At 36.1% G+C, this 27,275-nt stretch overlaps 1 protein-coding gene across 1 annotated transcript in view; it reads right to left on the reverse strand.

Annotated features, from left to right (window-relative positions):
* The window catches only part of UCHL3 (ubiquitin C-terminal hydrolase L3), a 41,845-nt gene extending 15,160 nt beyond the window's left edge, over positions 1 to 26,685 (reverse strand). The window contains exons 1-6 of the mRNA XM_015622169.3: positions 26,541 to 26,685; positions 26,286 to 26,297; positions 16,579 to 16,707; positions 13,307 to 13,463; positions 12,864 to 12,949; positions 11,722 to 11,769 (exon numbers count right to left, since the gene is read on the reverse strand). Coding sequence (XP_015477655.1) covers positions 11,722 to 11,769; positions 12,864 to 12,949; positions 13,307 to 13,463; positions 16,579 to 16,707; positions 26,286 to 26,297; positions 26,541 to 26,582 — 474 coding nt within the window. The 5' untranslated portion in view covers positions 26,583 to 26,685. The remainder of the gene's footprint in view (positions 1 to 11,721; positions 11,770 to 12,863; positions 12,950 to 13,306; positions 13,464 to 16,578; positions 16,708 to 26,285; positions 26,298 to 26,540) is intronic.
* Positions 26,686 to 27,275: the final 590 nt, after the last annotated feature.

Raw genomic sequence — 27,275 nt, forward strand, 5'->3', positions numbered from 1 at the left:
ATATTTTCACTCTTACTAGTCAAAATAAGTCACTGTAGTGCCAGTTTCTTTGTATTATTTATTATTTTTGAAGCAACTAATCCTAGTTCTCTTTTTCTTTTTCCTATCAAGACTAGGACAATGAATTGGTTCTTCCTGCTCCCATATTGCTGACCTTAAAGAAGGAAGATAGGGTTAGGAATTCTTCATAAAGAGTAAGCATCAAGTACCATAGAAACTGTAGAGCTCAAAGACAATCATGGAATGTTACCAAGTCTCATAACATGTCCAGAGAACAGTTTTCCATAGGTTTGTCATGGTTTTGTTTTTAATTTTAATTTCAAGCATCTGATCCACCCCCTACCTCTCAGCAGCTCCTCATAAAAGAGGACAAAACTAGAAAACCCCCAATCCAAGAATGGAACAACATGAATAAAAAGGAATTAAGCAATGACAATACTTGTACCGGACAGAAAGGCTTACAAGAGCTTAATGGCTATTACAGTTTATCTGTACTACTGACTGGGGTTTTTTCATATTCTTCACTTGAAGAACTGATCTAAAATGAAATATTTTACATTTAGTTAACATATCAGATGGCTTTAAAAACAATTTGTTCTCAGCTTGCTTAAGAAAATTTCAAAAGATGACTTCTAGAATTTCTCATAGTCCACAGACCTCCCAATGGAAGGAGGAACCTATAAGATTTGGGAACCTCTGCCAGGCAGAAATTTAAGAGCTTTGCTCACTAGACAGTTCATGATGAAAGGAAAGAGGCCCCTGTATGTCTTACAATTTTGTAAGCTGCTGTCATTGTGACAGACAGGATTGATAAGTCTTCCAAGAATCTGAATTATAGTATATTGTTAGTGAGAAATAGTTAAAAAAAATGAAGTCAAAAACCTTACTGAGAGTATGATACACTGGTGCATTCCATTGACTGGACACAAACTATATACTTTTGCTCTGAAAAAAATCCATTTTTTTTAGGGCTCCCATATAATTACTCCAAAACCATTTATAAGATGTTGCACAATACCGAATTTAAGAATTGTTTAACAGTACACAGTGATGACAACAATATTGAAATATTTTTTTAGAGAGCCTTTTTTAAGTTTGGTTACCATTTTTATCACAAGTCTATACTTCTACCATTCTTCTTTATTGCACTTATTTGTTTTCTGGCCAATATTGCTAAAATAATGAGAAAATACTAAAAATACCCCTTGCCTGAATCTAATAAGATGAAAAAATACTTCAGCTTTTCAAAACTGAATTTATACCATAAAATGCCATTTAGGGCAACTAATATTTTAGTATTTCTAGTTAGTATTTGTCCTGATTTTTACTTCCATTCATTGAATCTTTTTATCCTTTATTTCCTGTACTAGTGGGTCCCCTAGTGAGATCAACGAAGAAAATGAGAAGCTTCCTCTCCATTGAAAATATACTTTTGCATCTGTAAGAGTGGAATTTAAGCAGAGAGTATATAGGAATTCTGGACAAGCAAACTTAATATTGGATTATGGATAATTAAGAAGGCTGTAATAACCAGAAAATTCTATGCATTGTTTTAACAGTAAGCACAAATTAAGCTATGTGAGCTGAAGTTGTTTTCAAATTAATATTAAATAAAAGAAATAAATTAGCATTACATGTCAATATTACTATGAAATTAATGTTAAATACACATCTCCAAATAAAGAATACAACCATACATTTTACATTTAATTTAAAATATGGAAGACAAACCCTAACTTCAGACACTCTATTCAAACAAAACTTATTAACAGCTAGAAAGTGCAGAAAAGAGAGAATTAGTCTAACTTCACAAGAAGAAAAGATCACAGGAGCATATTCCTGTGCTGAAAATTATAACAGGTCAAATATCTGAAGTGGTAAAACAAAAGCCCTGAAATAGAATTTAATGTTATTGTCATATAAACCAGTAGGCACATAAAGTTTGTCGTCTGAAATGCAAAAAAAATACATTATAAAGAAGTTAAAAGCTTCATGGAGTAGATCCAGAAAATATTCAGGCAATTACCATCTGTTCCAATCCAAAACTCACTCCTATATATAGCTGTTACTAAAATCTAAGATCTAAAAGGAATCACATACAAAGTTTGTCAGCCACCAAGGGCTGTGCTTTTGCACACACCCAGAAGTGCCTAAGTTTGATAGTGCTGAAGAGGTTATGGCTTGGTTCACACCCAAACCTGTCAAGTTCTAGAAACAGGGGACTGTTTGCTCATCTTGTTAGTGGAACCCAATCCAGCGAATTATTTCAGTCCACATGTAATGCACTGAAGTTCTGACAGGACAAAGCAGCATCTGGTATTGCATGACCATTTCTAAAAATAAATAACTATTACTTATTAACTTGCTAGAGGCTACAAAAATTCATCTATCTGGAAACTCAGGTTCAGAGCATCCTCACAGAAGAAAGTTCAAGCCCATGCTACCTTCCTCTTTGAAATCTTCCCTGCCTATCAGCTCACGACCTGTGCTGGGACAAGGGCTTTTCTTCTTTCCTCCATTTTGAGGTTGTCACTGTGTAGAAAGAAACACCAGCTGCACTGGGACAGAGATATGAGCTTTAACGGCATAACAATATGTCTGGAAACTTGGGAAACAGAAGGAGATGGCATACTTTCAGTCCTGGTCATTGTTTCTTAGGCACAAGCCTGGCATCAGAGGCCCTGGCATATGTTCTGCATCAGTTGCACTGTTCCATAAGCATGCGGGGACTCTACCCAACATGCTGTTCATTATATAGTTCCCATACAGTAACCCCTGGAGCAGAGATGGGAGAAGGTTGAAGCAACAATAAAATGTACAACTTTTCCCAAGTGGGAAATATAAGGGTTATAACAGCTTCAAGATTTTTCTCAGAGAGGGTGTACTTAGTATCTATCAATCACTTTTCCCCACCACCTTTTGAAGCTCTTTCTTAAATATTTGCTCATTATTGAATTAAACACAATATTTTAAAGGGTCTGTATTACAGTTGAAACTAAGTGTTCTTCTTCCTTAGTCATTATCATTATTGGGTTATTTATATGCAAATCAATCTATGTATCACACTGTCTGAAAAAATCCTCTTCCTCCTCTTCACAAGGGTTTTAAATTTCTCAATAGAGTTTCAAGCCTATGTTGCTGGTGGTGGTGAAATCTTGAGAGATACTAAGTTCCTTCAAGTTTTTATAAAAAGCCGCCAGACAATGGAGAGGAATCTGACAAAGGAAGAATTCCACAGAGGCAGAAGATGCCTCATGAGCTCATCTCCAACAATATACCACAGAATTCACATGAACTAGAGACATTTCTAGTGTCTCGTGTACTTCGACTGCAAGAAAAGCTTGTTCCTAACTAGATTTTCCTTACATGCAACAAAAGCCTGATCAACATGCAAATTCTCAGGAAGTTAAGTTTCATAAACTCCAGTCCTCACAGACCTACTAATTTTGCCAATATTACAATTATCAACATCAATATGTATTAAGACTGAGATTACAGATCAAACTGGGCTACATCTGCTAGCACATCAACATCTGCACCAGTCAGTTTAGTTAGTCTCTCTGCAGCTGGTAACAAAATATTTACAGTATTTCCCATATAAGTTTAACCCACGATTAAGAATGGACAATATCCCAAGAGTATTTGTTTGCTAGACATACAGGTAAAGATAAGAAAAATGGTGAGATCAGAGCACCCCAAAAAATCTTTCCAAAATTAGTGGTAATTTATCTCTCCCTGATGACTTAAAATTAAGTTCTATGGTCTATGTTAGGCAAAAGTCAAGCTAGATTATCACAATGGTGAGTTCTGTGATCAAAAAAAGTGGAACCACAAAAATAAATAAAATTTCAAGGATTAGGGAGCTCTGCAAAAGCTAAATAAACTAGATTTTTTTTTCAAATAGTTTTTCCTTCACAAGATTTTTTTTTTCCAAAATAAATTGAACAGCACTGTTGTACACCAAATACTATCTTTTTGGAGTGCTTTCTTGAGCAAAGTCAGTTGATGCAACAGCAATTCTCTGAATAGTTTTAGCCCACTGTCTAGCTTCAGCCATACTGGTAAAATGTTGCAAGTCTTAAGAATTGTAAATTCTTTTAATTTTCTCCTTCCAAATTAGTGGTTTGATGATGATAAAAAAAAAAAAAAAAAAAAAAAAAGAGAGCAAGCCAAATCATCTCTTCTGTGTAAGGGAAGAGGCTGACTGTGAACTCAGCCATCACCTGATGGTACATGGCTATACCCTGCTGCTTGCTATCTCTTACAGATAGTGCAAGAACAGCACAGGAAGCATTATGGATTGGAGAGATGCAAAAAAACAAACAAACAAAAAAGAAAAACAAACAAACTTATGGCAGTTGATTGGTAGAGATGTTGGATGCAAAACTGTAGAAACATTTTTTCACTTGTGTTATTTATTTCTTATAAACTTGTTATTTAAATCCATGGGTGGCTTTATGGGTGCGAATATCCTCTATATTTATGTTTCATCCTAGGAATCAGAATTCTTTCATGCAGATTTTATGGTTAAGCATAAGATCCAGAATAACAATTCTATGGTATTAATTACTTATTAGCAATTTGCTCAGTATAGAAATCAGATTAATGCATGTCTCAAACACTAACACATTAGATATCATGGCAATGCAATGAGTTACAGTCTAACCAAGCACAATTTCCAAAATATTTCACATGATTCTACTAAGACCCTTTTTTACACTTTTACTTTGTAGACTGTAAAAGAAAAAGAAACATAGCTAAAATTTTAAGGCAACTTCACCACCTTTACAGGAGAGATTATATGCTTGTTCTCTAATGGTAAGTTAAAAATCATGTATGAACCAGTTATATAATTGATTTTATATTCTCTCAAGATGCAAATGTTTCTTTAGAAGACTATGGATTATTCAGAAGAAACATCAAGGAATATGGGTAATTTAAGAAAAAAATCCCACCATATGCTCTTGGCAGGAGCAAAAGGGAAGCTCTTTATGTTTCTCCTCTAACAATAAATTGTAATGCCCCAGGGAACCAGAGATCTTTGAAAGTTCAAGTTTTACAGCAGTTGGGAACAGAGTGCATTGATTCTACTTAGCTCTTGCCAATGTTAACGACTGTTACTGTGATCAAAGTCTAACTTTGTGCATTCCAAGCAAGATTATAGTTCTCCAGGCACATGAAACAAGTTTACAGACTAAAGTTTGCAGTTATGTTTTGAGTTAAAGAAGAAATCAAGCTGTGGTAGTGTTTTTAGAGGCTGCCAACTTCAATCCATGTTAAAAATATTCCTGATCATACTCGTGAACAAAAAGTGTATCTAAGTAAACACACTGATGTGTGCCAGTATTTCAGCTTTTTGTGAACATCTGACACATGTTCTTATTTGCGATTTTTGACTCTCTGAGTATAAACACCAGTTTTGATTTTCAAAGGCTGACTTTTTTATCAATATTTTTGATAAAGATCTAATGAGGTGCAAGAATGTTGTTTGTATTTGAAGTAGCAGCTCAGATGCTGCATCTCAGTCCATTCAATTCTGAGCCTCATTTCGCTCAACATACAGTTCTAGAAGCCAAAGCTGTCAGTTGGGAAATGGATGTACAAAGTATACTAAAATAACCCAAACAGGAGGAGTTATAGAAGAAGGGCAGTGTTTTCTGTGTCCTCCCTTAATAGTTGATATATTTTACTCTGCAGTTCTCTTTTCTTTTATCTTCCTCTTCTTAACAACTAATCTTAAGCACTGTAGGTTAATTTGTTTAGATGGACATTCTCATCACCCTCTAAGGAAAAAGAAAAATACATGAATGGAAGAGCTCTTAATTTTGTCCTAAGAATTTAGGTCATGAACAAAATCAAAAGCTCTTATTACTCTCTAGCCAATATCCAACACAGTCTTACTAATCAATAACCAATACCCAGCACAGGTATTTCAAGTGGCCATATCATCTTTGTTAATTTTCTTGATTGAAATGCCATTTTGAGCCAAGCTGAAGTAACACTTAAACAAGAAAACTTCCCAAAGATCACAAATCACATTCTGCTAAGCAGCAATGCATAAATGCAGCTAAAACTCCCCTGTCCAAAATAAGTTTCACCTCCGTCACAAAAGTGATTCCATATGCCACAAGTACCATAAGACATAATAAAATGTTCATTCTATCACTTGTACTTACATCAAAAAGTGATATGGAAAGCCATTGGCAGCAGGTAGGGATACCTTGATGTTGCACAAACAGCCTGCCAATCACTTAACAGCACAATTATTTGAGTATTTGCTGTTCACAAAAGCTGATCTAAGTATAGTCTGTTCAACTTTCTCCTCTCTTCCCAGAAGTGTGCCTCTAACCCCTCTGTGCCAGCATTAGCTCCTACAAGGCTACAGGATCAGCTGTTTCAGGAAGCTAGGAAGCCCATTAAGATACTGTAGGAAACCTGACAATCCAGAATGATTTTAGCAGCCACAGATACACACAGCTGGCTAAAACTTCAGATACTATTACCAAAATAGCACTTGAACAGGAGATAAGCAAGTCAAAGCCTTGAGAAATGCAGAAATTGAATACTGATTATTCTTCAGATCTAATTCCTTGCCCAAAGGCCAATTAATCTTTTAAAAAGATTTCTGTGACATAGCTTGCCATTTTCCTCACTGTAGAATTGAGCTGTAATGAAGCACAATTGCAAAAGTACTGGATATAGATGCCAGTAATATGAGAGCAGAACAAAGGTATCTTCTACTCACATTATTATATTTACATATTAAAAAGGTCATTTATTTCAAGAATCACTGCAGATAATATTTTATACCTGGAATAACTTCCCTGAAGCATGTAGTTCTTTAATTGAGGTAAACAATTTCTACAGGCTTATTTCTATAGAAAGTGTGCCTTTGCATTTTCCTCCCCTCCTACTCTGTCAGGCAACTATACAGCAACTTACTATTATTACGAATGCAAATGAGGGGGTAGGATACAAAATGAGTTTCTCCCCCAACTCAAATTTCAAAAATTATTTACTCTGTAAAAGACTCTAGACCTGGAAGTCTCTCTCATTTAATGTTTTCCCATTATCAAAAGATGCTCCCTCAGATTTTCTGATATATTACTTGCAAACAGTTACTACAATTGTTTTGAAAGTAAGGAATGCAAAACAGCAATACAAAAAAAAAGTTAGATATTAATCTCATCCTGATCACTGCTATAAATTGGTACTTTTCCTCCTCAAATATTGCCATAGTTTTTTTGATCACTGTTGATTAGACAGCTAATGCAGACCCACAAACTGTCATTTTAATATTTTTAAAGGGTTGCAATTTTTCAAAGGGAGAGGGTGGTTTTTTTGTAAGAGGGTATCAGGAATGTTAATGTGAGTGGCAGTACAGGGTTTCAAATCTTATGAACTGCTCAAGGAGGCATAAGAGAAACAAGAAGGGAAAAAAACCCAAATGAAAACAAAAGGGAAAATGCTAGGACGGCTCAGCAATAAAAAAAGCAACAAATAAAAGCAAAAATAAAAATAAAAAAGCAATAAAATAAGGATCAGATTAGAAGTGTGTACAGTTCTGCAAAAAAACAGGTTCTGTTTTCCACATCTTAAGACATCCTAGATATTATAAATAGAAGTGTATGCTCAGCAGAAGACCTATGAATAAAGAGGTTCTTGAGTATCTGGCACCTATTCTACTCTCAATAATATCTGCAGTTCAGGAGCTGCTACACAGAAAAGAGTACACCAGATCTATGAAGCTTTAAGGTAAAGACCTAGTTTTTTGGGGTTTTTTGGTTTTTTTTGACAGCTTTGGATATGAAATATCTGTCATTTGAGAAGGTGTAAGTTTCATCACCCTAAACTTCAAGATTGACTACTGTTAAAGGAATCTTACATTAATTGCCCTCATTATGGTACTTGAACATGTGACCAGAATCAAACCACCCTTGAAGCCAACAAGACACTTCTTCTGTAGAACCATTCCCAGATCTTACTGCTTACTACCAAAGTAATTTTAAACAGACCTACACTTTTTACACAGAAGTATCCATAAAAAATTACCCATAAGACTGTTTTAGCTATTTATTTGCTCTACTGTAGCAACAAAGTGAGACAGAGAGCCACAGAATCCAGGAGTACTAACAGAACCTGGTCCAAAACCTGGACTGAAGGATTAAGGGCAAATTTACAACCCCTCTAATTAGCACACTTGAAATGAATTATCAAAATGAAAACTGCTTAACAGTTCTTAAAAGTTTAATCTCCTTGAAAGAAAAAAAAACTCTTATTTTTAAGAAGAGTAGCTGTTTTTTCTTAACTAAACAAATTAATCACAGCTATCAAACTTGGAAAGCCTGTTAAAGCACCCATCAAGGCAGAACATTCTGTAGTTTTCAGCTTCAATACACTTGCTTAGTAATTCATCCTTATAGAATAGACAAATAGATCCCACAGTAATGATACATCCCAGAAGCAGACTGATCACTCTAAATTCCAGCAGTCACCATCTGGAATCTAAAAGCCCACTACAAGTAGTATCTTGCCAAGTATGGGTTTTTTCCCCCCTGAGAAGAGCTCTTTAAAACATATGAAATTTAGGAGGGGGAAAAAAAAATCTGATTTCAGTTTATACTAAAACAGAAATAAATCCTACCCACCAGAAAAGATGACAGAATACACAGATACTAGGAAGATAGCACTGCTTTATGCTATTACTTCTGATTTTTATTACTTTTATTATTATATTTCATTAATTATATTATTTATTATTTATTTATTATTTTATTTTTGATTTTTCTAGCAAGACTTGTTTTGAGGTTTGAAATACATATATGAAACCAAAAAAAGCAGAAAATGCATCAGCATATTGTAAAAACTAAGTAGTCACTGAGATTATAAAAAATGTCTGTGAAGACATAGCAAGACTATCAAAGGCAATAAACAAATAAAGACTTTACTCAGAAGTATTAAAGACTGAGTCCTCAAATATCTGAAACATCAGAACACAGAAAAAAAGAAACCCAAACCCACCAAACAGTATCATCAGAAAAGAACCTGTCTGTACTCTGCTATTTTTAAACCTTCTGCAGCTCATGATTCCAGAAAATTTATCTCAACTGTATGATGGTGTGCTTTGCATGGTAGAAGGAAACATCCTTCCTTCCTAAACAAATCAGTGGAATTGACTGCTATCCATGCCACTTTTGGAAGTTATTCTGTTTACCACAAATGCATTTAAGCCACACTTTCTGAAAATGTGAGTGGACAGTAGTATGCAATACCTATCTAAGGGACAGAACTACCCACAGAGCAGGTTTTTCTATTAAAGAACACAAGCCAAGTTAATCATCCTAAGAAAATGTAGGCCTGCATGTTTTCTTAGTCTTTAAATCTGTAAGAGACCTAGAAAGGACTTTTTTTTTAACAAGGCACTAACTATACAGCACTTATTATCATTAAGCAACTAAATAAGCCACTTTACTCAAAGGAAAGATTTCTATGCAACATGCCTTGGCTATTTGGACAGTTGAGGGAGTGTATGGAGGACAAAAACCCCAGCCATAGGAAGGTAACCTTGTTCCTTTCCAGTGCTCTTAAAGGAACTTTAAATTCTCAGGAAAGTAATCGTTACAAGTAATGGATATGCAGGAGGAACAGGATTCTCTTCTTTCTTTCTTTCCCAAAAGGTGCTAGAAATCCTCAACTTATCCCACAGGACAAGTCAACAACCTCCTATGACCTGCATGTGTTAACTTCACCACCTGCAAGATCACACTGTTCAAGCACTACCTGGAGAGCAAAGAGTGACATTTAAAATGTACCCATGGAAGGAAGAAAATAATAACTCACTTCAACTCTCAGTTACACTTCTCAGCATATTCATGTTTCATATTTTGTTTCACTTAAAAAGAATTTTACTTTAAAGTCCTCAGGTACCAATGAATAGGGAGGCCTTGCTGCCTTATTTAACTACCATCTGGTAGGACAGGATTTCCAGAGAATTTGATGTTCCAGTAACAAAACTTACTTATTTCTTCCCTCCTTGGTTGATGGATGAGAACTATTCTGAAAAAATGATCCTGGGAAATGTATTCAGTCTTTCTACTATTTCAACTTTGGAAACAAAAAGACAGGAAAAAGTTATTTTGCCAGTCTAAGGAATATCCATATTGAATTACTTACAGAAAGAGTTATACAAAATGGAATAATAAATAGAAACTAGCTATTCAATAACTGTGTTTAGGCATGGTTGCTAAGATAACCTTGTAATTTTTTATTATGAAAAAAAAATCTTCATCTTTCCATCATTCCAGCAATTATTAATCTTTTGTATTGTGGTTATCTTGATCAGGAAACAAATTAATTAGTGGAAGTACAAGAAGTTAGCTGTCCATTATTAGGAGATTCCAACATCATTTAGGTGCTTCTTGAATCTTCATGAGGACTCTCAAAACACACAGCCCTTATATTTTCTTTCCGAATCATTCCATATCTGCCAGAAGAACGCAGAGACAGAGAGTTCCCTACATGAACCTCACAGTACATCAAAATAACTAAAGAAGATTCTCATTCACAAAGATCTCACTAAAAGATTCAGTTTTCAGCAATTTGTTGGAATAATCACCCTTTCTGAGCTGGCCAAGAGTATCTAGAAATGGACTCATTTGAAAAAAAAATAAAACCAGACCAGATTTTCTGAGTCTCTTACTTAGAAAAGGAAAAAGCCACGAATTTGTTCAGATGCTTCTTGATACATAGAACCTCAACTAATTTAAGGAATGAGATAAGAAGAGAGAGTGGTGTGGTTTTTTCAAAGGAAGTTGAGTATCTATAACAGATATAGTTAAACCAATTCTCATCATTTTCATTTCCAGACAGGACAAGGGGGGGCAGAAAGGAGTACTTTGCTTTCTCCTACATTTTATAGATGACACTGCACAAAAAAAAAAGAAAGCATCACCTACTGCACTTAAAAAAGAGAGAATGGATGAGTCACTGGAGCCACAGCCAAACATAGAAGTGTTTCTCTTTTTGTCAAACAAAGCAGTGCTAGCAACAATCCAATTTTTTTTTTTGTGGAACAGATACTGAAATCTGAACTGGAAAGATGGAAAACTAGTATGACTGAAGCAGAAAAATGTTTAATGTTCAAGTTCATTATTATTTTCAGGGTTTTGTCAGCTTTCGGGTTGTTTTTTCCATATCACACAATCTGTTGGGGCATAAATGCTTATAAATGTATATATGAGTGAGAATTTATCTGAATTTGTATTGTATACAAACAGCACACACACAACTGCAAACCAACTATTGGACTATTTCTTTTCCTGAATTATAACTTTTCAAACTCTCATGTTTGTTACACTTGTATGGTTACTATGAATCTTACAGTTTTACCTACAAATGTGCAACATCAAAATCTCAAGTTTCTGTTACTGTCTTACTCTGAAATGAAGCTTAGAAATATCTTTTATGTTATTTAAGAACTAAAAAAACCTAATGCAAACAACCCCCCCAACAAAATACACAAATAAACAAATAAAAAGACCCCAAGCTTCAAGTTTGGTTTCCTCTGCAGCAATATCACTTAATTTTGGACTAATTACACAGTACTGTAAATCAAGCAGTAATCTCAATTTCACTGTAAACCTTTAATATATGATTGCTTTCATGTCAATTATATTCATCTCAAAGTAGATATAAACAAAGACTTTTTTAAAAAATGGATACCTCAGTCTGACCTTCATGGGCACTGGATTCATGAGTGACACGAATAGCCTAAAATTAAAATATATTTCAATCAGACTTTAAATGAGAGACTTTCACTGTTGCAAGAACCATTTTTGCACTTCATTTTATCAATTGCATAGATGTAACTATTTTTGTTCAGTGCTTATAATAAATAAAAAAGATAATAAACAAATAATCTTCACTTCCAAGGATCTCAGAAGATCACTATTTCAGATTCATAACAATTCAGGTCAAATATCTGAGAATTTGTAATGGCACTTTTGCACACAGGAAACACAACAAGCAATTTTTAGCTTTCATTTTGAGCAGAAAAAATAATTTAGATAGACGCTCTGATCAGTCATTTTGTGACCAACATTTCCATATAAAATGTCATAAATCTCTGATGTTTCTGTTCGTTACTACTTCCTTTAGCCAGATGTTAACACTCATATTCCTGAGGGCTTCACAATATGCTAAAAGTGAACTCTGACTTAAAAACCATCAAGGTTTTAATTTTGAGAAAAGACCATCATTACCATCAGGAGCAACAGCACTGTTCTCCATCCACCACTGGCCAGATGTTTCTGCCACATCCTTACAAATAGAGCTAATGATGTGGCTAACCACATTATCAGCTAGCTCATCTCATGGTTTAGGATGGTAGGGGAAGGAGATCATATTTCAGCCAAATCAGCTCTTTGTGTGCCTCAACTGCTAAAGGCATGGAGATATGACTAGAAGGCACAAATTAAAAGAGGCAGTGAAAGGACCATCCTTTCAGCAATAGCCCCAGATCAGCTTAAATTGACCATTAAACTACATCCTGAATCCACAAAAAAAAATAAATAAAAAGATTATGCATATATTTCTCATGCATTTTAAAGTACTTTTAAACTAAGCCAGGGAATTAATAAGGATGAGAACATTGACAAAATCTGTTGTGCTGACTGAGCTATGGACAGGCAGGAATACTTTAAAATACCAAAGCAGAGTTTCCTTTGTAGCAACTGTCTGATCACAAACTCACTAAAATTAAATTTATTTAGATGCTTCACTAAGTAAATCACCAAAGACAGTACTGGCTCATGCAAGTAATTCTTACACTGTTTTAAATAAAAGTAAAAACACATGATACTAACTTCGTAAGTTTCTAGGTATTTGGCCCTCTCTTCAGGAGTCATAGATAATGAATCTTCTAGGAACTTTTTCAGTGATGAATTAGTTTCTTAAAAAAATTTTAAAAAGACATAATTAGTGTCATGTTTTAATTCCAACTTCATTCACAGCTTACAGAATCCAACAAATGATCTAAAGATAGAATTGCACTTTATTTTTAAGATGCAGAAGGCTGACTGCAAGATAAACTGCTGCCTGCTGCACTTTGCAATGTTTTAAGTGCTTTAGTTCATAAATTAGTATAAAACATTAATTTTGTAATTATAGGTAAAAATGCACTCCTTTAGCCTTTATGAATAGTTATATTCAGAAAAAAATAGTACAAAACATATCTTCCCTCCATGGCTTCCCACAGTTAAGGAAAATACCAGAAAAGTCAACAAAAACCAAACCAAAAAAATCTTACCAAAGTTCATTTTATCTCTGTTGTTTGCAATAGCATGAATTAGCCCAATTGTTCCACAAGCATTGTTAATGGTCTGCTTCATGAAATACACTGATGATTTGACATCTTGTCCCTTAGCTTTTATCCTCTCTTCTTCTTCTGTTCTGAAGGTTTCATACTAGAAGGAAAGTTAAAGACATTTCACAAATAGTACAATTAGCTATGTTATACAAGACAAAACAATTTATAAAACACAACAGCTAATTGATACTGCCATTTGAAATGTTTAACACACTTAAATGTGGTCCAACAAATATATGTAAACTTACCTGATCTGCTCTGTATTGTTTCTTAACCCAATGCCTTCACACTTGAAACATCATTTTGAATATGTGTTATCTAACAGAACTCCAAAAATTTTCAAATTATTTCCTTGATCTGAGCTCATGTCACCATCTCTCTTCAGTGCAACTAAGGGCTTTTTAAGGACAGAGGTGTCAAAGTGCTATCAAAAAAAACGTAATACTTCAGGTGATTAATCATCATGAAGCATTCTTTAAAAATTCCACTGTTACATTTCATTTTTCCCAGGAATATAAAATAAGATCTATACAACACCCAAGGCCCAAAAACAGGCCCTTCTAAAGCCATATTCATAAAGTAAACTTTTATTTTCTGTATCAAAAAGAGAATTTGCTTTGACTGAACAATCTAATATACTTGTTTTATAAAGATCATATTTGACTAAAATATCTGTTATAGTGTGCAATAGTGTGTTGGTTTTGTGGGTTTTTTTTTGTTTCTGGCTGTGATTAGTTGGTTCAATTTCAGGGGAGGGGTGTGTTGTTGTGGTTTTTTTGACTGGATTTGTTTGAGGTTTTTGTTTTTTTTATTTATTTCTTTAAATTTTAATTTCAAACAGAAAAAGAAAAAATAAATCCACAAATATTCCAGACAATGCTTCCTCCTTTGCTTCTTTTACTTACAAAAGTACCTTTTACTAGGTACTTTTGCAGAAAAAAAAAAAATTCTGAAGTAGATGGGCTTTTTATACAAGTATGATGAAAGTAAAGTATGAATCCAGAATGTTATCAACGAACACTTCCTGCAAACTCCTGAGAAATTTCCCTTGGGCTCTCTGTACTGTCAGTGACAGACAAAATCAAAAAACTTTTTCAGCATCCTATTCCATGTTTGCAGGTTGTCTAAATGTTCTGAATAGGCTAAGTAATAGCAAGAGCATTATAAACTATTTTAATTTTGTTTTTCTACAAGCTAACAAAAAACAGCCTTGAGATAAAAATTTCATAGAGTTTAACTGAACAAAAAGTTCAGACTAGAGAGGTGAGGAATACAGCTGCCAGTCATTCCATCCCAAACAGATAAAACTCACAGCAAAAATAAATATATAAATGCTGAGAATACCAAAACTACAATTTTGAGCAAGGGTTAGATCAGATCACCTCAAGACATTCCTCCTAACCTAAGATATATGCCATAATTTATATTCATTTGGATCTGTTCATTCATTAGGTCCAAAATGGCCAACACCCACGATATTCACTTTGTCTATTATCAACTATGCAGACTAAGAAAGCCATTGACCTTTAAAGTGGACAACAATCCTAAAATTATCTGTATGCTAACAAGAGTAGCTTACCCTAAAAGCAAGTTCAAGGAAACTGATATACAGGACCCACAAAACAACTGAACTTGCAGACAGAAGAACAGACAGACATGTAAGAAAAGTGTTTACAAAGGCAGGAAAACTAATAGGCACTTTCATAAATGTAGACACACCCAAGAAACAAATAAATCATAAATTAAATAAAAGTGTAATTTTACAGGCCAATTCAAAAGGGAGGCTGAAGAGGGAAAACTACTCTAGAAATACAAAATGATGCTCAAGGATCTTGTGGAGTTCACACTGACCAACAAAAGCTTCAGAACATTGGGACCTCCCATGAAACATTCATCCTTCACACAGCCAGCCTAGACAGTTGATAGAACACTTGCATCCCTTATGTTTCAGGATTAACATGCTGAACACTTGGCTGGTTCTCAGATTTGACTGATTGATGTTTCTCTGGTTTTGTTTGTCATATGTTTCTTTAGGATGAAATCAGATACACCTTCTGGAACAGTAAGAGCAAAGTTATTCTTTCCCACGGGATAATGCTCCCATAGCATGATCCCAAAAAAGGTTTGCATGAGCAGGGAGTCAAAAGACAAGTGACAGTCACAAAAGGAACTCAGTCCTGTAGCACTAACAGCCAGACAGAAATGACAGCACACAGAAAGCAATGCCTCAAAGGTGACAGAAAGGACATTTCCTGAAGACAGGTGAGTTGAAAGTTTGACTAAGCTCAAAACTGTTAAGGTGGCTGAAATCAAGCTTGAAAATTACTGTCTGCATAGCTGTTTTGGAGAAACTGAGAACTCAGAAGTTTACAGGACATAATGTGTAGGAAGACTGACCTGTCACTCCTCCCTATTTAAACACCTCTTGTTGTAGAAGTTAAGTGTCAATAGGTAAGTGATTTGTCCTCATAAACTACATATTATTTTTGAGAGACATATTAAAAGAATGAATTGTGGACAGACTCACTTCAATCTTTCTGGCTGACCTTATCACAATCATGTAATACTCTTATAATTGAAAGATCAATATGAATCACACTACTAAAAGCCTGATGACACAAAATAAGCACATTGAAGGTTTAAACAAAGCAAGTTCTTCAAAGTCCAGCATAGTGAAAGACAGGGAGAAAATTGTCTTTCATCTTAATAATATGTTCCATCTGTCCAAGAAGTGAAAGCCACGTCAATACTGATGACTGAACTGGAAGTGGACTGAAGTGGATTGAAGTTTGAAAGATTGTCAGTGTAACAGAAGAAAAACTAAAAAAGGAGTTGCATATTGTCCTACACACTATTTCTTATTTTCCTTATGCTATTGGAGTCTTCTGTTAAAATTAGTAAATTGAGCCATTTTACAGTGCTTATTATGAAAAATACCTTAAATTGCCTTAAATTGTGAGGCATATTTCTGTGTGCTTCTACATTAGCTTTTCCCATTCTGATTTGAAAAGAAATCAGAAATATACATGCAAGGTTATCAAAAGAAGGTTCTGAAAGAAGCATGTTTTGTGATATTTTTAATGAAGAAGTCTCTTGAATAAAGCTGGAGTCTCATCTTGATTCTAATATGACAGCAAAGTACAAGATTCAAACTTTCATTCCCATTTCACTTATGACCAAAGCAATTAACTGATTATTAAATAAACATTTACCTTTTCTGTTATTGGAAAGAGAAGTAGTACTGCACATACAGGTCTTGGCACCATGCTAAGCAGTTCTGGTTCCATACCATAAACATCTACAAATTGCCAGTCAGGATGTATACCCAACTGTTTCAGGAACTGGAAAAGAAAAAAAAAAAGCATAATATTAAACAAGTACACTCAAAACCCTATCTTTTCAAATGCATAACAGAGTATCCACAATGTGATTAAAACACATTAAAACAACACATGCTTCCTAAAATATAAGGAGAATAAAAGAAATACAAGTTTTAATAAATAAGGCTGAATAAATCACACACAAATACACACAGAGTCCCCATGTTTTATGTATTTAAATAGTCCTTACAGAAGTGGAAACACTCCTAGCACTATTTACTGAAGCATTAAAGCATTTCAACCATTTTAAATGTGTTCTGTCACAAAACAGAAGAGTACTGCATATTCACGTTAACTAGAAAATGTCAGAGCACACAGGAACAAACTTATGGTATTATTTGACTCCATGAGTTCAAAATACCTGGCACCAGTGCTCATATTGGAGCTCCTACAAGCAAAAATATGTTAGGAGCAAAACCACACATATTTACATCTTAGTAGGTGTACCTTTTACAAGAAAAATCCATTCAAACTGTGATGGAGTAATATATTTTGAAGATTGGATACTGACTTTTTAATTGGATATTCTTCTTGTACTCAAGTGAACTAGGCATCACAACAACAGTTGCAGAATTAATAACTAGAGATGATCTAAGACAATTTGAAATCTTTTCATTGTCAGTCTTGAAGAACATAACTGAATTCAGGAATTGTTACAATACACACACAATGACCATTCACAATTATATGAAAAAACTAATTGTACACCGTGACACATACAGATCTTTGAATGAACATGGAGAAAAGGGGAAGCATTAAGAATTTAGTAACTGATGAAACAGAAGACAGTGTATTTTGAACTTCTATTCTAACCTTCTACATTGTGAAGATAACTACCACTTTGTGAATAGCAAAAATTAAAAAATTTCAAAAGAGAAGGGACTACGTGTATGGGTGAATTAAAATATTAACTATACTTCTAGTACTTCTCTTATTAAGCCAGTGATTAATCTACCATTTTTATTGCAGGAAAAGTAACGCAACTGAAAAAATTCCATTTTTCATTCCAATATAATTTAATATTTTGCAATATTACATGAAATAAGGGTACAAACGCCCAAAAATAAAAAAAAACCACACACCTAAAAAAAGACCCCACAGACCAGGAAAGACAAGGATAAAGGATCCCATTAAGTTACTAGACAAATAAGTGTTTTAGATTCTCTTCTCGTTTTCTATACCACTGTGGGGAAAAAAACCTCCAAGCAACCAACTAACAAAAGTAAAACCAACCCCTTTGAACCCAAAGCCAACAAAATGCTAACTAAACCCAAGAATGGTTTACTCAAACTCCTGAATTAAGAATTTATTGGAACTAAAACTCCATGAATACAGGGAACCTTTAATTATTCTTGTTACCATACCACCTAGAAACTTCATAATCAGAGAAATTTTAACTTCCAGTAAACAATGAGAGCAACAATGAAAAATGATGGTCAGCACTACAGAGAACAGCAAGAGCATAGGCTTAGTATGTGACAAGCAGTGATCTTAACACACAGCCAGACTAACAACTCTACTGTAGAATCATAAACTAAAAATCAAATATTAAGGATAGACCCAAAATAGGCAAAGAAGATATCTCTCTGTGTGTCAAGAGGGTTTCATGCAGGCCTAGAAAAAAAGATAGAAATATCCTTCTGAAAATTATCAAGCAGATTTTTAAAACTGTGCAACTTAATCCCTGTGTAAGAGAGACTGACAGATGGTAACAGATGAACAATAGATGGCAGGATGGGAAGACCAAGTCATTCCTGTTTTAGGACAGCAGGAAGTTCAGTACGCTTTTTAGACACCGTCACTGTGTAAAAAGGTAAGAGATTGCTGCTGTTTTCCTTTCCAATTATTTAGGGATTATCCAAGAAACCTTATTCTACAAATACCTACTGTAAAGAACAGTTAGGGTTCTTTGAGAGCTCACTCATTTTCAGCTGTTCACTTTCTCTTAACTTATTGATACTATATATGCAAGATAAAATAGCAGCTTCATAATTCTCTAGATCAGCACAAGAGAGTATTAGAATCTTTTTCTCAAACACTGCTTATCACACTGCTGACAATTCTTAATTTATAGGTCTTTGAGCTTTTATCTTATTAAAGAAAAAAAAGAAAAATACTTGGCTATATTACAGAAGTCTTAGAGGACCTCAGGAAGAACAACAGCAGCAACACAAGAACCCCCACGCATTTGTATCTAGGATTCACTTTTTCACAACTTTATTTTTACAGATTGTTTTCATAGTTTTGGTTGTCTCTTTTCTTGTCTTAAATGACCTTGCTGAAAAACACTTCCTGGTTTTTCACTGGTTCAGTTAACCAGTAGACAAAAAGCCACTTTAGAAACTACTTTACACCCCTCACCCTTATCTGCACTTCCTATGAATTTTCCTTTTTGCCCCAGTATTCCAGAAGGCCCTTCTTTCTCACCTGACTACTACTGCTTATAACTATCTAAGGGAAAGCACAGAGAAGATGGAGACAGATTCAGCAGCACACAGTAAAACAATGAGAAAAAAGAGGGTGAAACATAGTTAAATTTGAACTTTATAAGGAAAGCATTTAAAAATAAATTTAACAGATAATAATCATAGTAAAACATTAGCACAAACTGTCCAGGAGACTGTGGAGTATGTGTCTTAAGAAATTCAGAATTTGACAGGTTGCTGAGCAATTTGTTTTGGACAGAGCATGGTTGGTCTGCAGAACTCAAAAGCCCCTTCCAGCCAACTTTCTTCTATTCTAAATGATCACAAATTGTTAATCCGTATGTCTAAATTTTGGCTAATAGCAAAAACATTACAATAGGCACTTCTAGGCACTTTACCTATGCAGCATGTAGTAAAAGCTATTCTGTTTTCATTGCTGGCACTACTACTTCAGCCTACTAACTGGCAGGCATTGAAAAAAGCACAGAGCAGTTATATTTAATGAGTTTAGATTCCTACTTCTGCCAACAGTTACAGAGCCAGTAGCAAGATTTGATCTATCAGGTTTATGGAGATGCAGGAAGGGTAAGTGGGGTAAGACAATGTAAGTGTGAAATTTATTATAAACTTATGTAGTAAATACACAATTGAAATATCACTTAAGCAGCAATGTGCTTTTCTACTCTGTCACTTTCATGTAAAAATGAAGTGAGGACAAAAAGCGATACAAAATAGGGGTTTGAAATTTAAGTGCAATTGAAGTTGGACAGCATTTGCAAATAGTTCAGGAACATCACATTTTAAACACTAAGGCATTATAGCTAAGATCTGGATTTTTCCACATTTTACTGTGGTATTTATATAAAAAGTTGGAACCATGAAAACATAAAACTGGCAAAATGCACAAACATTTCCAGACTCTCAGATGCTGAAGTCAAGAGAGCTTCTGTGGGAAGAACCAACTGTTGCCATCCTCTTCTAAGCACAAATGTAAACCAAACACCCACAGCATCTACATTTTATTGTACTTCTGCTGAATGCATTAAAACATCTCTATATCACAACAAAACCACAGTTAAGACTTTCCTCTTTAAAAATGAAGAGTTTCTATGGCTTTAGGAAACTGGAAGGACAACATATAAATAAACCAATTAAGACAATCAATATTTTCTAACTTTTTCATTAAAGCAGTAGAATTTTTTTAACTCTATTGGACTGAAGGTAATTTTTTCCCTAAACAGTAGTAAAACACTGAGTAAAATGTAACTGATTGAATTATTATCAAGAAAGGGAAAATTATTTATTTCTTAAAATATCCAATTCTTATTAATCTGTGTTAAAAATACAAACGCACAACATTCTGCTTTTAATTCTTTACACATCATTTCTAGAAGCATGTAACAAAACCAAGTCTATTTCAGATGTGAAATTCCTTTCTAGAAATAAGGGAACCATCCAAGCAATATTTTATTGTTGGAGCATCATAAGGATATATTTTTTCATTCTTTCATCATGATATCTATGGAATTAAAATGAAGGAATAATTTTCCAGTACATTTTAGAGACAGTGATATTTCAGTCATATGTAGCAACTGTGAAAACTTTATTTCTCTACAGCAGGTCAAAAGGCACACTAGGAGCAAAGAGACAGTTGGAACTTACAAAAGCTGCATTATTCTTTACCAACTTCTCACTTAGAATGGCCACAGTATGATCAAACAAGAGATGATACATTATAATAGACTTCCTTGGGAAAATCAAACCTTATTACAAATTCTTTAATACCCTTTAATATCCTCAGGTTCTGTACCTCAGGACACCATAATAAAGTGAAAAGAATACAGCCCATCACAATTTTTTTTCAAAAACATAAGAAAACTTACATCCACTACATTCTTATCCTTCCAGTTGTGTTCATTACTTTATGGTATCTGAAAGAGCAACACTGACTCACAGTTAGTATTCCTGTTCTTCAAAATGAGAGGTATATATTTTTCACATTTCCATACAGCAGTTTTGAAACTTAACTCTCAGTGCTCAGGCACTGCTGTATTCCACCAGGGCATTGCACAGGCAGCAATGCAAAAAAAAAGCACTTAGAAATCTGGACAAACCAGCTGACCCAGGCTTCCTCTGAAACCAGTGAGCAAGAGCTTTAAAATGCTTCCAGCAGAGTCCTGAGGTGTTGATACTGAGTCACTGACTCAAAACAGAATACTGTGTTATTCTTTGAGAAACACTTAACAGACCTGTTTCCATGATCTAAAAAGTTACTTATAACAGGGACGAGCTGGATCAATCCCCTTTTCTATTTCAGTTGTTAGATACACATTTCTTCTTTTTACAGTTTACTGAAACAACCATTGGACTCTACTGACTCTGCTGGTCCTTTAAGCAAGGAAAATGGCGAAGTGGGAAACAGCATTTTCAGCGCAGCAAGATAATGTATAAGGCACTAACAACTGTCACTTGTTTTCCACTTTGCAGCACCCCATTCTGTCTTCAAGATAGTAAGGGTTTCCTTGTAACAAGAACTAAGAAACTGAGTAAAAAAGAACATAAGAAGGACCAGAAGTGGCAAGTACAAATAGAGGAATGAAATACATGGTTTTCTTAGCTTTCAATTACTGAAGAACATACAAAGACTGAGCTAAGGCAATTTTTCAACTATTCATATAAATAGTAATCTAAACCCCAAAACAAGTTACAATTTTCCTTGTGCAACATATTTACCTATTTAAACTCCCTAAGCAGGCTACATAGCTGGAGATATTTTAAACTAGAAGAAGCTATTCAGGAAGCGATCACCTACAATTCCTTCATATTTATCCTTGTGCTTATTCTTTGCTATGCAGCATCACAGGCTCAACATTCCCCCTTTGCTGGCTCTGTGAAAGGCTTTCTGGGATATTGTCTTTACAGAAAGGATTTAATCCTGATTTTCCACCTTCTGAGGCTACATGAGTAATAACAAGCTGTTTTCCAAGCATGTACACTATCTCCACTATTTTTACTCTGTTTAGCACAGAAGAGTTAAACTCCACTCCCTCACCTGAAAAAAAAAAATAAAAAATAAGCTTAGCTAGGCATTTTTAGAAGGAGACCTGTGTTTCTCCACATCGAACATCCTTTCAAACCAAGACAGTACCTCAGTACCTCATCTCTGAGTGCTACCTCCCAATGCACTTCAGGAATCATGTGTGCTTCATTTGCAATTATTTTAATCCCTACAGATTTTCTTTGGGAAAACTTGTGGGATAGTGTTTCAGAATCCAGGAAATTAAAAGACCTTTTAGGAAGACTAAGGCCTCCTTCCAAGCTACTTAATTCTCTGTATTTGCCTGACACCCTAAAGAGAGGTGTTCCATAAATGGAACTGTAACCATAGTAGCCATAAACTGGCTGTATCCAGTTTCTGCCATTTGTTCTATGCTTTGTGAGCTTTATTGTCCCTGTAACTTTCAAGTCACAGCTGTCAATGGTGTTCATGAGCTAAAATAATTTTCTTTAGGCAGCTGACTCTCAATAGGTTAATGGTTTAAAAAACTCAAAACCCCAAACCCCCCAATAAGTAGGACCAAAGGCCTAAAAATAACACTGGAAGGTAACTAAGAACCAGCAACTAAGCCCTATCGGACAAGAAAAACTCAAATCACAGCCAACAGTCAGTAGCTGAACTCTGAAGCCAGTTCTTGAGCTTCATAATCAGATGCAGTCAATTACTCCAGCCTTATCTGGATATAATGAAGGCATGAGTTGAAATGTTATCTTATCAGGAAGCAGGGATATTTCTTAGAATGTGTAAGAGGAAGAAAGGGAAGAGAGAATGAAAAAAGATGGGACAATAAGAAAAATATCCACCAATACTTTTTGTTTATCTACACTTCGTAGGCAATCAATTGTGGGTTGCAAGCCAGACTGAAGCAACATTATGATGAAGAACAATCAGCTTGTGTTCTGATGTTTTCACTCACTCCAAAAAATTTCCATGCAGTTTTTTTTTTTTTTTCCCAGAAGAAATTGGAAACAAGATACACAAACATCATATGTCTGGTAATTGATAAACATGATTTTCTTGCTTTCTCTCAGAAAAATCCTGTAAGACATCCAAGAAGGAGAGTAGCAGTGGTCATGTCAAGCTCCCCAACAGAAGGTCAAAGAGAAGAAACCATTCCCTGTCCCACATCACTGTACATAAAATAAAGCTTTGTAAATGCTGAATCATCAACTCTTTCTGTATCAGTGGTAGACAACAATTCATTCTGTCAGACTGTAGAAGTGAAGGAGGAAAAACAGTACTGTGACAATCACTTAGCACACTATGGTACATTTAACTCCTGATTTCCCTCATTACAACCAGCACTGTGTGCTGCACTGAATGACTGTCTTCTCTCTCAAAAACATACAGACACATGGCAGATATCCTCTGCCACTGGAAATCTTTAAAGCTAAGAAAGAATATTCCTATTTTTTTCTCACCAGCCAGCTTATGAACCTTCAAATAATTTTAACACATATGAACAAAGAGAGGTTCTAGATTAAGGATTTATGAATTCCTGGACTTGTATTACAACATAAACACTTTTGGATGGAGAAAAACTTCTGAGATATTTTTGAAAGACTTCACATACCTCTAATTGAGAAATACCATTTTTTGCCATTATCATTTTGTCCTGGGGTGACTATGTGCTCCACTCTGTATCCCCCAAACCAGATGGAGGAGTGGCCTCTAAAATCTGCTTTCTAGAGGAGACCCGTTCAGAGGTTTCCTCCCAAAATTTGCCCTAAAGCAGGAAACATTTGAATTTCTACTACAAAGACTGAAAACCTCAAATTTACAGCCTTTATGTCAAAATCAGAGAAAACACAGTAAGAACATAGTAAAAGCAAATGAACCTGCATTAGTACAGTTACTGTACTAATTAGCTCACTAGTTACTGTTAAGAAGGGGATAAAATGATTGGTACAATAATCAAAAACAGTGTAAGCACTTCTTGACTTTGAATGAAACTTCTAATTACAATCTAACACTAAGAATCTATCCATCTTACAGGTCACTGGAATTTTTTTGTTGTTTAAGGCTTCATTACCTAGCAATAATTTTAGCACTAACAAAAGCAGTATGCATTAGGGATAGTCTAACACTCAACTAAAAAAAGCCAAGTTTACAAAAACCAACCAAACAAACAAATAAACCCCAAGAAGAAATATCTGGCACTTGGCTAGATGTCTGTCCAAACACACGTATTAAATGACTACCAGACACAAATATTACAGTTTGTAAGGCACACCATTGGGTTTTTTACTGATAAAGACTTCTAGAATATTTTACAGAGCACAGTACAGAGTATTACAAGAAAGCCCATCCTTGCAATTAACTCAACAAGATTTTCTAAAAATTAGTTTGCAACTTCGTTAGAATTTCAAATTACTATTATAGTTGTTTTAAACACTAACAAGATATGAATAATTGATGACTAACAGCCCTGTTGCTACACAGTTCACCACTGTACTGATGAGATTAAAAGAACAATGATTAATAATGCAAGGTGTGTTCATATTCAACACCCACCTTTTTTTTTTCTTTTTTTTTTTTTTTTTTTTTTTTTTTTAAATATACATCTCTCAGTCTAGATAATAACAATCCCTGCTCAGTCAAGACTGGAAAACATAGTGAAGGAGGAAGTCTAATTGGTTTCAAGTGGCCTTTTCTACACAGAAACAGTAAGAAGAAAATTAATGCGGAGTACAAATTTCTATGATCCATGATCATCTACAACTGATACATTCATCACCAACAGGCAAAAGAGGTGGATTTTAAACACACTTACAATTGTTCATTTGACATTCCTCTTGGATTTTCTCCATACAACAGAAACACACACGGATACATGACATTTCAGATTAAAAAATATCATTATATTTTCCTTCTCAATTTCTACTTTAAAGATGGTCTTAATTTGTACCATGATGAGCTCATCTCAACAACTGGAAAGTCAGAAGTTAGATAATTGGAAATTTTTACTAGCTATTAATTCATTTATTTTCTTCCAAACTGGAATTTAGTCTCTGGATTTCAAAATTTTTTTTTTTTTTAAAAAAAAAGAAACTATAGCACATGTTCAAGATGGGCTCCCAGGAAAAGTTGTCAATTTTAACTCAGGAGACTGGGATTTTAGACTTCTAAAATTACTCCACAGCAGCAATGCTGTAAGAATTGTAAAATTATTTGCCCTAGAAAACTATAAAGCACAAAATGACCCAGCAACAAATAACCCTTCACTCTTCTGTAGATGTTGTTTGTATATTACAGTAACCACAACAAAAAAAAAACCCCAAACATTCTTCATACACAGAAATTCCCAGTTTCCAAAATATGTCAACAATATAGTTTTAAGAATACAATTTTGCTGCTGGAAGTTTCAGAGGCCTTTGGCTTAAGCACAATCGTTAACATTATCAACAGGCCTGCTGAAATCAACAACTGACCATTAACGCTGTGCTCAAAACTATCACTGAGAACATGATGTGGGGTTAGAGTATGTGTGATTTCCTTTCAGCCAGAGCTTATTTAGTGGGAGCATTGTTTTGTGTACTAGAACAAGCTTCCTTTCTCTAGCGTGGGTTCTACCACGCTAACAAAAACAGCAACCAATCATGCACGTATTGTCATGAATAAGCAGCAACGTGCTAATATGGTAAAATTACATTATTTTTTATGGTCGGCCAAAGAAGAATGAGACTATAACACAGTGATGCAACCATACATGTGCCCAAAGCCATCAAGTATAGGTCCACACCTGGCACACGTTATATATAAATTAATGTTTTAATCGCTAATCAATGAATTAAAACCCACCTTGAAAAACATCAGCGATTTCATTACAGTAATAGCCAGACCACAGCTATTCTCTTTTTACTGCTCGTTTTTCCTTCATATAGTATCTTCACGGGTGAGGTTCACGTACGGTACATGAGAAGACTGAGCGCAGACAAGCGTGGGGAAGAAAGGGGGCACTCTCCTTGGACAAGGAGCCTTTACTAAAAGAAAACGAGAGGAGACGGGCCCAAAGCTGCAAAGACTAAAGGTTACCTCAAATAAAACCTTCTTACCTGATTCGTGACCTGAAAAGAAAGCAGAAAACAGAATGGAGTTAAGACCCAGTCAGATCCACAGGGTAAGACATTCTTCCATCCCTCTCCACCCCTGTCACTACCAGCCACCCCTTAAGAGGTGATGTGCTCCTGCGCGGCCCAGAGCTCTCTGCCCTGTCCCCTCCGCCACCCTCCCGCTCGCCCCACCGCAGGCAGCCTGTCGGGCGGGCAGCCCCCCACAGCAGCGCCCCACCGCCCAGGCCGGGCACTCACGTCGGGGTTGGCCTCCAGCGGCAGCCAGCGATGAGGCTCCATGGCAGCGGCGGCGGATCCCGGTGCGGAGCTGGGCGAACCCTCTCAACGCGGCTCTGACAGCGCCTCACGGTGCCGCCGCGCCTCAGCCCTGACCCGAGGCCGCGTCACCGCGCCGCGCCTCACGGGGGGGGCGGGCGAAGGAGGGATCACCCGCCCGGCGCCCGTCCGCACCGCCGCGCCGCTCCGCACAGACGGCCGAGGCGGCGCCTCCGGCGGTTGTCACGGTCCGTTCCCGGACTGCTCCGGGCTGCGATGCACGGGAGATTCTCCCCCTGCCAGCCCTCTTGGCTCCCCCGGCAATGGACTCTCCCAGCGGGGCAACGGGTGGTTCTTCTCCCGCGCCGCCGCCGGGGCCTGCGGGGCGCGCCGCAGCCGCCGGGGGGCGCGGCCGGGCGGTCTGGGGGCACGGCTGGGGCTGGAGCCGATCCCGGCGGGAGCCGCGGGGGTGCGGGGAGCGCCCGCCAAGCGCTCCGGCAGCCCGGCCCCTCCGAAGCGGCCTCCAGCAGCTAAGCTGAATCGCGGCGGGGAGGCACGGGCAGCGTTCAGGGAAATACGCCCGCGGGCAACGGGGCAGGCTGCCGTGCGAGGCGGGACAAAGGGAGTCAGAGGAACTGCTGAGCAGCAGTGGCAGTAAATTACTCCCAAAATCACAGAATTTTCTGAGTTGGAAGGGACCCATAGGGATCATGGAGT

Source organism: Parus major, chromosome 1 (genome assembly GCF_001522545.3).
Source record: "Parus major isolate Abel chromosome 1, Parus_major1.1, whole genome shotgun sequence".
NCBI lineage: Eukaryota > Metazoa > Chordata > Aves > Passeriformes > Paridae > Parus > Parus major.